Raw genomic sequence first — 12,500 nt, 5'->3', positions numbered from 1 at the left:
GTGCGGGACGGCAGGAGGAAGCTGATCGGGGATGAGGAGGTGACACACACACACACACACACACACACACACACACACACACCTATAGCTGCAGCACTGTACAGTGTGTGTGTGTGTGTTTCTGTACGACATCTCTTCTGTGTGTGTGTGTGTGCAGGAGTACGCAGCGTCGGGCTGGAACCTGAACAACCTGCCAGTGCTGGAGCAGTGTGTGCTGACACACACCAGCGGGGACATCAGCGGGATGAAGGTGCCCTGGCTGTATGTGGGCATGTGCTTCTCCTCCTTCTGCTGGCACATCGAGGACCACTGGAGCTCCTCCATCAACTACCTGCACTGGTGAGACCAGCGCCTGTGTGTGTGTGTGTGTGTGTGTGTGTGTGTGTGTGTGTGTGTGTGTGTGTGTGTGTGTGTGTGCGCGCGAGTTGTTCAGTGTGCTGCTGGTCTGCGGTGTGGTGCGGGTCTCCAGCTTTCTGACAGTTGTTTATGTGGTTGACTGTGATCAGGGGTGAACCCAAGACCTGGTACGGCGTCCCGGCCCGCGCCGCTGAGCAGCTGGAGTGTGTGATGAAGAAGGTGGCCCCGGAGCTGTTTGACTCCCAGCCAGACCTCCTGCACCAGCTGGTCACACTCATGAACCCCAACGTGCTGATGGAGCATGGCGTCCCGGTACACTATCATCCATCCTCCTCCATCAGAGATCAGACAGACTCAGAGATCAGACAGACTCAGAAATCAGACAGACTCAGATATCAGACAGAGATCAGACAGACTCAGAGATCAGAAAGAATCAGAGATCAGACAGACTCAGAGATCAGACAGATTCAGAGATCAGACAGACTCAGAGATCAGACAGACTCAGATCAGACAGAGATCGGTCAGACTCAGAGATCGGTCAGACTCAGAGATCAGACAGAGATTGTTCAGACTCAGAGATCAGTCAGAGATCAGGCAGACTCAGAGATCAGAAAGAGATCAGAAAGAGATCAGACAGACTCAGAGATCAGACAGACTCAAAGATCAGACAGAGATTGTTCAGACTCAGAGATCAGACAGAGATTGGTCAGACTCAGAGATCAGTCAGAGATCAGGCAGACTCAGAGATCAGAAAGAGATCAGACAGACTCAGAGATCAGACAGACTCAAAGATCAGACAGAATCAGAGATCAGAAAGACTCAGAGATCAGTCAGAGATCGGTGAGACTCAGAGATCAGTCAGAGATCTGACAGGCTCAGAGATCAGACAGACTCAGAGATCAGACAGAGATTGTTCAGACTCAGAGATCAGTCAGAGATCAGGCAGACTCAGAGATCAGACAGAGGTTGGTCAGACTCCGAGATCAGTCAGAGATCAGACAGACTCAGATATCAGACAGAGATCAGACAGACTCAGAGATCAGAAAGAATCAGAGATCAGACAGAGATCAGACAGACTCAGAGATCAGACAGAGATTGGTCAGACTCAGAGATCGGTCAGACTCAGAGATCAGACAGAGATTGTTCAGACTCAGAGATCAGTCAGAGATCAGGCAGACTCAGAGATCAGAAAGAGATCAGACAGACTCAGAGATCAGACAGACTCAAAGATCAGACAGACTCAGAGATCAGAAAGACTCAGAGATCAGTCAGAGATCGGTGAGACTCAGAGATCAGTCAGAGATCAGACAGGCTCAGAGATCAGACAGAGATTGGTCAGACTCAGAGATCAGGCAGACTCAGAGATCAGACAGAGATTGGTCAGACTCAGAGATCAGTCAGAGATCAGGCAGACTCAGAGATCAGAAAGAGATCAGACAGACTCAGAGATCAGACAGACTCAAAGATCAGACAGACTCAGAGATCAGAAAGACTCAGAGATCAGTCAGAGATCGGTGAGACTCAGAGATCAGTCAGAGATCAGACAGGCTCAGAGATCAGACAGAGATTGGTCAGACTCAGAGATCAGGCAGACTCAGAGATCAGACAGAGATTGGTCAGACTCAGAGATCAGTCAGAGATCAGGCAGACTCATAGATCAGACAGACTCAGAGATCAGAAAGACTCAGAGATCAGACAGAGATCGGTGAGACTCAGAGATCAGTCAGAGATCAGACAGACTCAGAGATCAGTCAGACTCAGAGATCGGTCAGACTCAGAGATCGGTCAGACTCAGAGATCAGTCAGAGATCAGACAGGCTCAGAGGTCAGACAGACTCTGGGATCAGAGATCAGACAGATTCAGAGGTAAGTTAGACTCAAGAAATCATTCAGGCTCTGAAATCAGACAGACTCTGGCATCAGACTCAGAGATCGGACAGGCTCAGTGATTGGTCAGAGATCAGTCAGACTCAGAGATCAGTCAAAGTTCAGTAAGGCTCAGAAATCGGTCAGCGATCAGTCAGACTCAGAGATCAGTCAGACTCAGATCAGTCAGAGATCAGTAAGGCTCAGAGATCGGACAGACTCTGGGATCAGAGATCAGACAGACTCAGAAATTAGTCAGAGATCGGTCAGACTCAGAGATTCAGCACTTGAGTCTATACTGGCAGCACTCCAGTCAGAGCTGATGATCATTTACCCTTCTTCTGTCTTCTTCACCTGTGTGTGTGTTAGCATACCTTTAACCAGTGTTTCTCAGCCACGTTCCTGGAGGAGCACCAGCACTGCATGTTTTGAACGTCTCCTCTGTCGAACCCTTTACAGGTCTTTCAGTGTCTGCTGATGAGCTGAATCAGGTGTGTTTGGTGAAGGAGACATGGTGACTGAGCAGAGCTGGTGCTCCTCCAGGAGCCCTGCCTTAAACCATAGTCCATCACACTCTTGAGCAGCTGTGTGTCAGTTAAACACTTAGCAAGTCTGGTTTCCATGTTTGAGGATAGATATTACTGACCATGATTATTGATTATTGATGACCAGAATGAGTGTTTTCTAATGTCCAGACCTTCCTAAATGATCCTGCAGGTGTACCGGACCAATCAGTGCGCAGGAGAGTTCGTCATCACCTTCCCCAGAGCCTATCACAGCGGCTTCAACCAGGGCTACAACTTCGCTGAGGCCGTCAACTTCTGCACCGCCGACTGGGTACATCTGTGTGTGTGTGTGTGTGTATATGTTTGTGTGTGTGTGTGTGTGTGTGTGTGTTTGTAATGATGATCTTGATTTTGTGTGTGCAGCTTCCCATCGGCAGGCAGTGTGTGTCGCACTACCGGCGTCTGCAGCGCTACTGTGTGTTCTCGCATGAGGAGCTGGTGTGTAAGATGGCGGCGGACCCCGAGGGTCTGGATGTGGAGCTGGCGGCGGCCGCGGTGCGGGAGCTGGAGGAGCTGCTGGAGGAGGAGACGCGGCTGAGGAGCGCCCTGGAGGAGACGGTCAGGGGAACACACACACACACACACAGATACGCAGACACAAACAGTTTGTAACTCCTCCTCCTGTCCAGCAGGGGGTGATCTCCTCAGTGCAGGAGGTGTTCGAGCTGCTGCCGGATGACGAGCGTCAGTGCTGGAGCTGTAAGACCACCTGTTTCCTGTCGGCAGTGACCTGCAGCTGCAGCCCGGAGCGGCTGGTGTGTCTGCGTCACGTGGGGGAGCTGTGCAGCTGCCCGCCCGCCAACAAGTGCCTGCGGTACACACCCCAAACCATCACTACTGTACCCCTGTGTGCAGAAACACACATGCTGACCCGTGTGTGTGTGTGTGTGTGTGTGTTCAGCTTCAGGTACGCTCAGGAGGAGTTCCCCGCCATGCTGTATGGGGTGAAGACTCGTGCTCAGTCCTATGACACCTGGTCCCGCAGGGTGACGGAGGCGCTAGCGGCAGACAGCAGGAACAAGAGAGGTCAGCCTGGTGCTAATGCTGTATGCTGCTGTCCTGTACACTTCTGTGCTGAACACTGTACGCTGTGCTCTGTGTTTTGGGCAGATGTGATCGAGCTGAAAGTGCTGCTGGAGGACGCGGAGGACCGCAGGTACCCAGAGAACAGCCTCCTGCGCAGCCTCAGGGACACACTGAAGGAGGCAGAGACCTGCTCCTCTGTAGCACAGCTGCTGCTCACACACACACACCGACACAGGTCAGACTCAACACACACACACACACACTGTGCGCTAGACTGCTGATGTGTGACATGATGACATCATGAGGCATTGAGCTCTAGTGTGTGTGTGTGTGTGTGTGTGTTTCAGAAGGGAGCGTGCGGATAGCGGCACACAGAAGCCGCGCAGTAAGCTGACGGTGGAGGAGCTGAAGGTGTTCGTGGAGCAGCTCTATAGACTGCCCTGCGTCATCAGCCAGGCCCGACAGGTCAAGGTGAGGGCTTAACCCAAACACACACACACACACACACACACAGAGTCACACTCACTTACACACTCACACACTCTCCCCGCCCCCTGTGCTGCTTCAGGATCTGCTGGAGAGTGTGCTGTTGTTCCACGAGCGTGCGCAGGCAGCGCTGGCGGACCTGACGCCAGACTCCGGGAAGCTGCAGGCGCTGCTGGACCTGGGGTCAGGGCTGGACGTGGAGCTGCCGGAGCTGCCTCGGCTGCAGCAGGAGCTGACCCAGGCTCGCTGGCTGGACGAGGTGCGTGTAACACTTGCGGAACCGCAGAGGGTCACGCTGGAGCTGATGAAGCGCCTCATCGACTCGGGCGTAGGTCTGGCCCCGCACCCGGCCGTGGAGAAGGCCATGGCGGAGCTGCAGGAGCTGCTGACGGTGTCCGAGCACTGGGAGGAGCGTGCCAGAGCCTGTCTGCAGGCCCGGTCAGTGTCTAGGTTATCATCCGGGTCAGCATCAGGGTCAATCTGTGTGCTAAAAGAGTCCTCTGCTTCTCTCCGCAGGCCAAGACACAACCTGCTGACGCTGGAGAGCATCGTCACCGAGGCCAAGAACATCCCGGCACACCTGCCCAATGTGCTGACACTCAGAGACGCCCTGCACCGCGCCAAAGAGTGGAGCGCCAGGGTGGAGGCCATACAGGTGAGGGTCAGGGCTGTGTGTGTGTGTGTGTGTTCCCCAAAACTGACCGGCAGGGGAGCTGACAGCTGTGCTTGTGCAGAGCAGGCTGGGATATTGATTAGCTTACTGTCATACCAAAGGAGTTCGGTTTGGGCAAGACTGAAAGTGGTCTTCAAATTTGAAAGCTGAGGTGGCCTTCTAACCTACCTCGAACCGACCCATATGCAAAGCATTACCTGATTAACTCCAGTGTGTGTTCATGTCGATCAACAGAACGGCACTAACTACGCCTACCTGGAGCAGCTGGAGGGTCTGCTGGCGAGGGGCCGCTCTATCCCAGTACGGCTGGAGGCTCTGCCCCAGGTGGAGTCTCAGGTGGGCTCAGCAAGAGCCTGGAGAGAGAGGACCGCCCGCACCTTCCTGAAGAAGAACTCCACATACACACTGCTGCAGGTAAACACACACACAGCGGGAGTAAAGGTCAGGTGTCCTGCAGGTGCTGAGCCCCTGTGTGGGTGTGTTAGCGTACGGCAGCAGTGGTAATGGTCGTGTGTGTATCCTGCAGGTGCTGAGCCCCCGTGTGGACGTGGGTGTGTACGGCAGCAGTAAGAGCAAGCGTCGGCGTGTGAAGGAGCTGCTGGAGAAGGAGCGAGGGCTGGATCTGGAGGCGGTGTGCGAGCTGCAGGAGTGTGTGGAGGATGCGCGGGACCCCGCCGCAGTGGTGGCCGCCTTCAAGGCCCGCGAGCAGCAGGAGGTGCAGGCCGTGCACTCGTTACGGTCCGCCAACCTGGCCAAGATGGCGCTGGTGGAGCGTGTGGAGGAGGTGAAGTTCTGCCTGTGCCGCCGCTCTGCCTCCGGCTTCATGCTGCAGTGTGAGCTCTGCAAGGACTGGTTTCACGGCGCCTGCGTGCCCCTGCCCAAAGCCGGATCCCAGAAGAAGCTTGCGTCCGGCTGGCAGAGCGGCAGCAAGGAGAGCAAGTTCCTGTGCCCGCTGTGCCAGCGCTCACGCCGCCCGCGCCTGGAGACCATCCTGTCCCTGCTGGTGTCCCTGCAGAAGCTGCCGGTGCGGCTGCCGGAGGGCGAGGCGCTGCAGTGCCTGACGGAGCGGGCCATGGGCTGGCAGGACCGCGCCCGACAGGCCCTGGCCACAGACGAGCTGTCCTCCGCCCTCGCCAAGCTGTCGGTGCTCAGCCAGCGCATGGTGGAGCTAGCGGCCCGCGAGAAGACCGAGAAGATCATCAACGCTGAGCTGCAGAAGGCCGCCGCTAACCCTGACCTGCAGGTACCTAATCATATCCGAATAACAGAACACGTCTGCTCACAAGAGCTGCGGTACATGCTGGAGATAACGCACATCAGTGTTCTCTCAGAATAAAGCCTGACAGCACTGCTGTATCACACTGAAGGGTTATTCTGAGACAACAACCGTACACTACAGCCGTGTAATAATCTATAGCAGGGGTCACCAAACTTGTTCCTGGAGGGCCGGTGCCCTGCAGATTTTAGCTCCAACCCTAATCAAACACACCTGATCAAGCTAATCAAGGTCTTACTAGGTATACTTGAAACATCCAGGCAGGTGTGTTAAGGCAAGTTGGAGCTAAACCCTGCAGGGACACTGGCCCTCCAGGACCAGGATTGGTGACCCCTGATCTATAGTATAACACATGTCTATCTCTTTATAAGAGCTGGAATAGAACCGTGTCTAGTGTGTGCTCAGGCCAACAGTGTGTGTTGAGGCTAACCGTGTCAAGTGTGTACTGATTCAGGGCCACATCCAGACGTTCCAGCAGTCGGGCTTCAGCAGAGCAGCGTCTCCTCGGCCCTCGCTGGACTATGATGATGAGGAGACGGACTCAGACGAGGACATTCGAGAGACGTACGGTTATGACAGCAAGGTATACACACACACACACACCTGTCCTCTAGCAGAGCACTGGCCTCCTCCTTTATGCGTTTAAAGTACTGAAGAGAGTGTGTGTGTGTGTGTGTGTGTGTGTGTGCGCGTGTTTGTACGTGTGTCAGGACGCAGGCGAGGTGAAGCCGTACCTATTCTGTGATGAGGAGATCCCAGTGAAGTCTGAGGAGGTGGTCAGTCACATGTGGCCCACCACACCCTCCTTCTGTGCGGAGCACGCCTACTCCTCCGCCTCCAAGAGCTGCCCGCAGAGTGAGTGCACACCTGAACACCTGAGTATATAGAGTCACCTGTACACCCGAGTATATAGTCACCCGTACACCTGAGTATATATAGTCACCTGTACACCTGAGTATATATAGTCACCTGTACACCTGAGTATATAGAGTCACCCGTACACCTGAGTATATAGAGTCACCTGTACACCTGAGTATATAGAGTCACCTGTACACCTGAGTATATAGAGTCACCTGTACACCTGAGTATATAGAGTCACCCGTACACCTGAGTATATAGAGTCACCTGTACACCTGAGTATATAGAGTCACCCGTACACCTGAGTATATAGAGTCACCTGTACACCTGAGTATATAGAGTCACCTGTACACCTGAGTATATATAGAGTCACCTGAACACCTGAGTATATAGAGTCACCTGTACACCTGAGTATATAGAGTCACCCGTACACCTGAGTATATAGAGTCACCTGTACACCCGAGTATATATAGTCACCCGTACACCTGAGTATATAGAGTCACCCGTACACCTGAGTATATAGAGTCACCCGTACACCTGAGTATATAGAGTCACCCGTACACCTGAGTATATAGAGTCACCCGTACACCTGAGTATATAGAGTCACCTGTACACCCGAGTATGTAGAGTCACCCGTACACCTGAGTATATATAGTCACCTGTACACCCGAGTATATAGAGTCACCTGTACACCCGAGTATATAGAGTCACCTGTAAACCCGAGTATATAGAGTCACCTGTACACCTGAGTATATATAGTCACCTGTACACCTGAGTATATAGAGTCACCCGTACACCTGAGTATGTATAGTCACCTGTACACCTGAGTATATAGTGTCACCCGTACACCTGAGTATATAGAGTCACCTGTACACCTGAGTATATAGAGTCACCCGTACACCCGAGTATATAGAGTCACCCGTACACCCGAGTATATAGAGTCACCCGTACATCTGAGTATATAGAGTCACCTGTACACCTGAGTATATAGAGTCACCTGTACATCTGAGTATATAGAGTCACCTGTACATCTGAGTATATAGAGTCACCTGTACATCTGAGTATATAGAGTCACCTGTACACCCGAGTATATAGAGTCACCTGTAAACCCGAGTATATAGAGTCACCTGTACACCTGAGTATATATAGTCACCTGTACACCTGAGTATATAGAGTCACCCGTACACCTGAGTATGTATAGTCACCTGTACACCTGAGTATATAGTGTCACCCGTACACCTGAGTATATATAGTCACCTGTACACCCGAGTATATAGAGTCACCTGTACACCTGAGTATATAGAGTCACCCGTACACCCGAGTATATAGAGTCACCCGTACACCCGAGTATATAGAGTCACCCGTACATCTGAGTATATAGAGTCACCTGTACACCTGAGTATATAGAGTCACCTGTACACCTGAGTATATAGAGTCACCTGTAAATCTGAGTATATAGAGTCACCTGTACATCTGAGTATATAGAGTCACCTGTACATCTGAGTATATAGAGTCACCTGTACATCTGAGTATATAGAGTCACCTGTACATCTGAGTATATAGAGTCACCTGTACACCCGAGTATATAGAGTCACCTGTAAACCCGAGTATATAGAGTCACCTGTACACCTGAGTATATATAGTCACCTGTACACCTGAGTATATAGAGTCACCCGTACACCTGAGTATGTATAGTCACCTGTACACCTGAGTATATAGTGTCACCCGTACACCTGAGTATATATAGTCACCTGTACACCCGAGTATATAGAGTCACCTGTACACCTGAGTATATAGAGTCACCCGTACACCCGAGTATATAGAGTCACCCGTACACCCGAGTATATAGAGTCACCCGTACATCTGAGTATATAGAGTCACCTGTACACCTGAGTATATAGAGTCACCTGTACATCTGAGTATATAGAGTCACCTGTACACCTGAGTATATAGAGTCACCTGTACACCTGAGTATATAGAGTCACCTGTAAATCTGAGTATATAGAGTCACCTGTACATCTGAGTATATAGAGTCACCTGTACATCTGAGTATATAGAGTCACCTGTACATCTGAGTATATAGAGTCACCTGTACATCTGAGTATATAGAGTCACCTGTACACCTGAGTATATAGTCACCTGTACACCTGAGTATATAGAGTCACCTGTACACCTGAGTATATAGAGCCACCTGTACACCTGAGTATATAGAGTCACCCGTACACCTGAGTATATAGAGTCACCTGTACACCTGAGTATATATAGTCACCTGTACATCTGAGTATATAGAGTCACCTGTACACCTGAGTATATAGTCACCTGTACACCTGAGTATAAAGAGTCACCCGTACACCTGAGTATATATAGTCACCTGTACACCCGAGTATATAGAGTCACCCCTTCAAAATATTGGTCAAAGGTCAAGTGTGAGCTCAAGATGTCTTCATGTAGACACGTCATCTCTAAAACATGCGAGTGCCAATTCTCCAATGTCTAGAACTTGCTTATCTAGGCAGCAGCAACAACTCTGCAGGACACCGGCCCTCCAGGACAGAGTTTGGACACCCCTGACTAAGACCATTATTACAGTGGTTGCCTAGTAACATAAAGAGCACAGCACACTACTCTTCACTAATGACAACACAGTGCAGAGCCGAGCGCCTGTCCATTCAGAGCTGACAGAGTGTGTTTGGTGTGATCGGTTCTGGTTGTCCGCATGTGCTTTACTCTGAGCTGCCACTGCTGGATCATCAGTCCAGAAGATCAAGACTGAACTCTTACTCAGTGCTCATATTGACTGAGCTAAACACAGGAACAACATTAACACTACACCAGAGCTGCTGTCGAAGGCAGATTCACTGACACACTGGACTAATCTGGCAAGACATTGGGTGATGATATCAGATATTAGCATGTGCAGTGGAGTATGCTATAGCGGCTATTATAAGAGTCTGAGGTTCAGGAGATCTCTGATGGTGACGCATTAATGTTTAACCCTCTCTCTCTCTCTCTCTCTCTGTGTTTGTGTCCTGTGCAGCGACGTCAGGCCAGAGGAAGCAGCCTCGTAAGACACCGCTGGTGCCGCGCAGCCTGGAGCCGCCGGTGCTGGAGCTGTCCGCGTCCGCCAAAGCCCAGCTGGAGGAGCTGATGATGGAGGGAGACCTGCTGGAGGTGTCTCTGGACGAGACGCAGCACATCTGGAGGATCCTGCAGGCCACGCAGCCGCCGTCAGAGGACCGCTTCCTGCAGGGGGTGGAGGTACTTAGGCTAGCATCCATCTCCTACAGAGGGCACATCTCGTCTACTACAACCCTGACCTCTGCTGCTAATGAGATTTGAGGAGTAACCTCAATGCAGAGCACACTTGGGCTCAGTGGTCAGTATGGGTGTTTCCCCACTACTGGGTTGCAGCTGGAAGGGCATCCGCTGTGTAAAACATATGCTGGAATAGTTGGTGAATGTAGTGCACACTGAGTAGTAGATGTCGGATGTAGCCATAGTCTTCGTAGCGCAGTGTCCTTGTAATGCATCCTCCATAGGGTGCGTCCTCTGAAATGAGTGTGTGTGTGACCTCTGACCCCTGTGCAGGCGGAGGACGCCCCGCTGGAGCGCGCGCTGAAGCTGAAGGTGAAGGATCTGGAGAAGAAGAGGAAGAGGAAGCTGGAGCGGGCGGAGCTGCTGCTGTCGGGGGCCGCGGGGGGCCGGAGCCGCGACCTGAAGAGGGCGCTGGAGCTCAAGCCCAAGAAGAAGAAGCTGAAGATGGGCCCTGAGAAGAGCCGCGAGCTCAAGCAGCTGGCCAAGCGCATCGCCAAGGAGGAGAAGGAGCGCAAGCGCAAGGAGAAGGACAAGGAGAAGGCCAAGGCGGAGCTGCCCCCCGGCCCTGGCCCCGACAGGAGCCGCCGCAAGGCCCTCGACATACCCTCCAAATATGACTGGTCCGGGGCCGAGGACTCCAACGATGAGAACGCCGTCTGTGCGGCCCGCAACTGCCAGAGGCCCTGCAGGGACAAGGTCAGACACACACACACACACACGGTTACACACGCTTTCAGTCCTGTGTGTGTTTCTGTCTGCTCATTGTGTGTGTGTGTATGTGCGTGTGTGTCCTCCAGGTGGACTGGGTGCAGTGTGACGGCGGCTGTGACGAGTGGTTCCACCAGGTGTGTGTGGGTGTGACCTGTGAGATGGCGGAGACCGAGGACTACATCTGCTCCAGCTGCTCGCACACACACACCCCTGCGTCAGCAGCTACAGAGACTGTGCTGATCAGCTCCAGTGTACCGTACAGCAGCGCACAGGACAACAGCTAACCCCACACACACACACACACACACTCTTGTATATATGGTTTATGAGGACTCTGTAGGCGTGACGTGTTTTATACTGTAAAGCTCCTCCCCTAAGCCCCGCCCTCAGCACACCTGTGGATGATTGACAGAACCCCATTAAATATGATCTGAGCTGACGGTTGTGCATTATGGGGACGTCTGAGTGTGTCCTCGTAATCCAAAACACTCAGACAGCAGACTAATGTTTTTATTCCAGTCAACACGATAATCACACACACACACACACTCCTGAATGCTATTTATTACACTGCTGATGAACTGTAGGGGGTTATTATGGGATGTCGGGGGTCTGGTTTGCTGACTCAGCTCTGGATTGGCTGGTGTGGGCGCTGGTCCTCCTCTTCATCTGCTCTTCTCTGTCTGGTATTAAATGTTCTCCAGGATCGGAGTGTGTGCATTGTGGGATTGATTGAGTGAGTGTTTTATGCACTATTAAGGGCATAGGGGTGATTTCAGACAAAGCCGTTGACTCTATGGTGTAAAAGTGTACAGCAGGGGTGTCTGATTCCTCCAGAGTTTAGGTCCAGGCCTGCTTCAACACCCCTCTCCTGAAGCAGTCCATCAGCTGTGTTTGATCAGGGATGGAGCTGAACTGTGCAGAGCTGCGGCCCTCCAGGAGCTGAGTGTGACCATGTGGTGTACATGTGGAGCTCCGCCAGCTCACACATGAGCAGGAGTACTGCGGTGTGGTATTATCAGCATCATCTGAGCATTATTGGGCAGGTAACGTCATCCTAAGCCCCAAATCTCTGACACATCTATGAAAAAACATATATATATATATACAGGAACATGTCTGAATATCAGCTTAAATATCAGCTTTTATTGGGCTAAAAATCTGACCATTTAGAGTGTTTGAACATTGATAAAGCAAACAGAATAAAGCATAATAATGCAAGTTATTGATTATTGATTATTAGTGAGGGAACAGCCTTCTGTAGACTCCTCTGAACCTCTCTAGATTCATTCAGCATTACGACAGCAGCAGTGTGTGATGAATGAATACACTGAGGCAATAAATGTTGATGTTTATTTGGTAAATG

At 51.7% G+C, this 12,500-nt stretch overlaps 1 protein-coding gene across 2 annotated transcripts in view; it reads left to right on the top strand.

The window, feature by feature from the left end:
* The window catches only part of kdm5a (lysine demethylase 5A), a 19,127-nt gene extending 7,287 nt beyond the window's left edge, over positions 1–11,840 (top strand). The window contains exons 10-27 of one of the 2 annotated variants that reach the window (XM_073949040.1): positions 1–39; positions 158–339; positions 507–669; positions 2,941–3,060; positions 3,153–3,347; positions 3,422–3,603; positions 3,691–3,815; positions 3,900–4,050; positions 4,163–4,286; positions 4,384–4,739; positions 4,818–4,956; positions 5,209–5,388; positions 5,501–6,217; positions 6,705–6,833; positions 6,961–7,105; positions 10,146–10,366; positions 10,697–11,119; positions 11,221–11,840. The exon at positions 1–39 is cut by the window's left edge and continues 120 nt beyond it. In XM_073949040.1, coding sequence (XP_073805141.1) covers positions 1–39; positions 158–339; positions 507–669; positions 2,941–3,060; positions 3,153–3,347; positions 3,422–3,603; positions 3,691–3,815; positions 3,900–4,050; positions 4,163–4,286; positions 4,384–4,739; positions 4,818–4,956; positions 5,209–5,388; positions 5,501–6,217; positions 6,705–6,833; positions 6,961–7,105; positions 10,146–10,366; positions 10,697–11,119; positions 11,221–11,418 — 3,789 coding nt within the window. In that variant the 3' untranslated portion in view covers positions 11,419–11,840. Of the gene's footprint in view, positions 40–157; positions 340–506; positions 670–2,940; positions 3,061–3,152; positions 3,348–3,418; positions 3,604–3,690; positions 3,816–3,899; positions 4,051–4,162; positions 4,287–4,383; positions 4,740–4,817; positions 4,957–5,208; positions 5,389–5,500; positions 6,218–6,704; positions 6,834–6,960; positions 7,106–10,145; positions 10,367–10,696; positions 11,120–11,220 lie in introns of both variants that reach the window. The other variant, XM_073949039.1, reaches the window with a different exon arrangement.
* The last annotated feature ends 660 nt before the right edge of the window (positions 11,841–12,500 follow it).

The sequence above is a fragment of the Danio rerio genome, chromosome 4 (assembly GCF_049306965.1).
Source record: "Danio rerio strain Tuebingen ecotype United States chromosome 4, GRCz12tu, whole genome shotgun sequence".
In the NCBI taxonomy this organism is placed as follows: domain Eukaryota; kingdom Metazoa; phylum Chordata; class Actinopteri; order Cypriniformes; family Danionidae; genus Danio; species Danio rerio.
The sequence above is the reverse complement of the archived record's forward strand: the minus strand, read 5'-3'. Positions and strand labels throughout refer to the sequence as shown.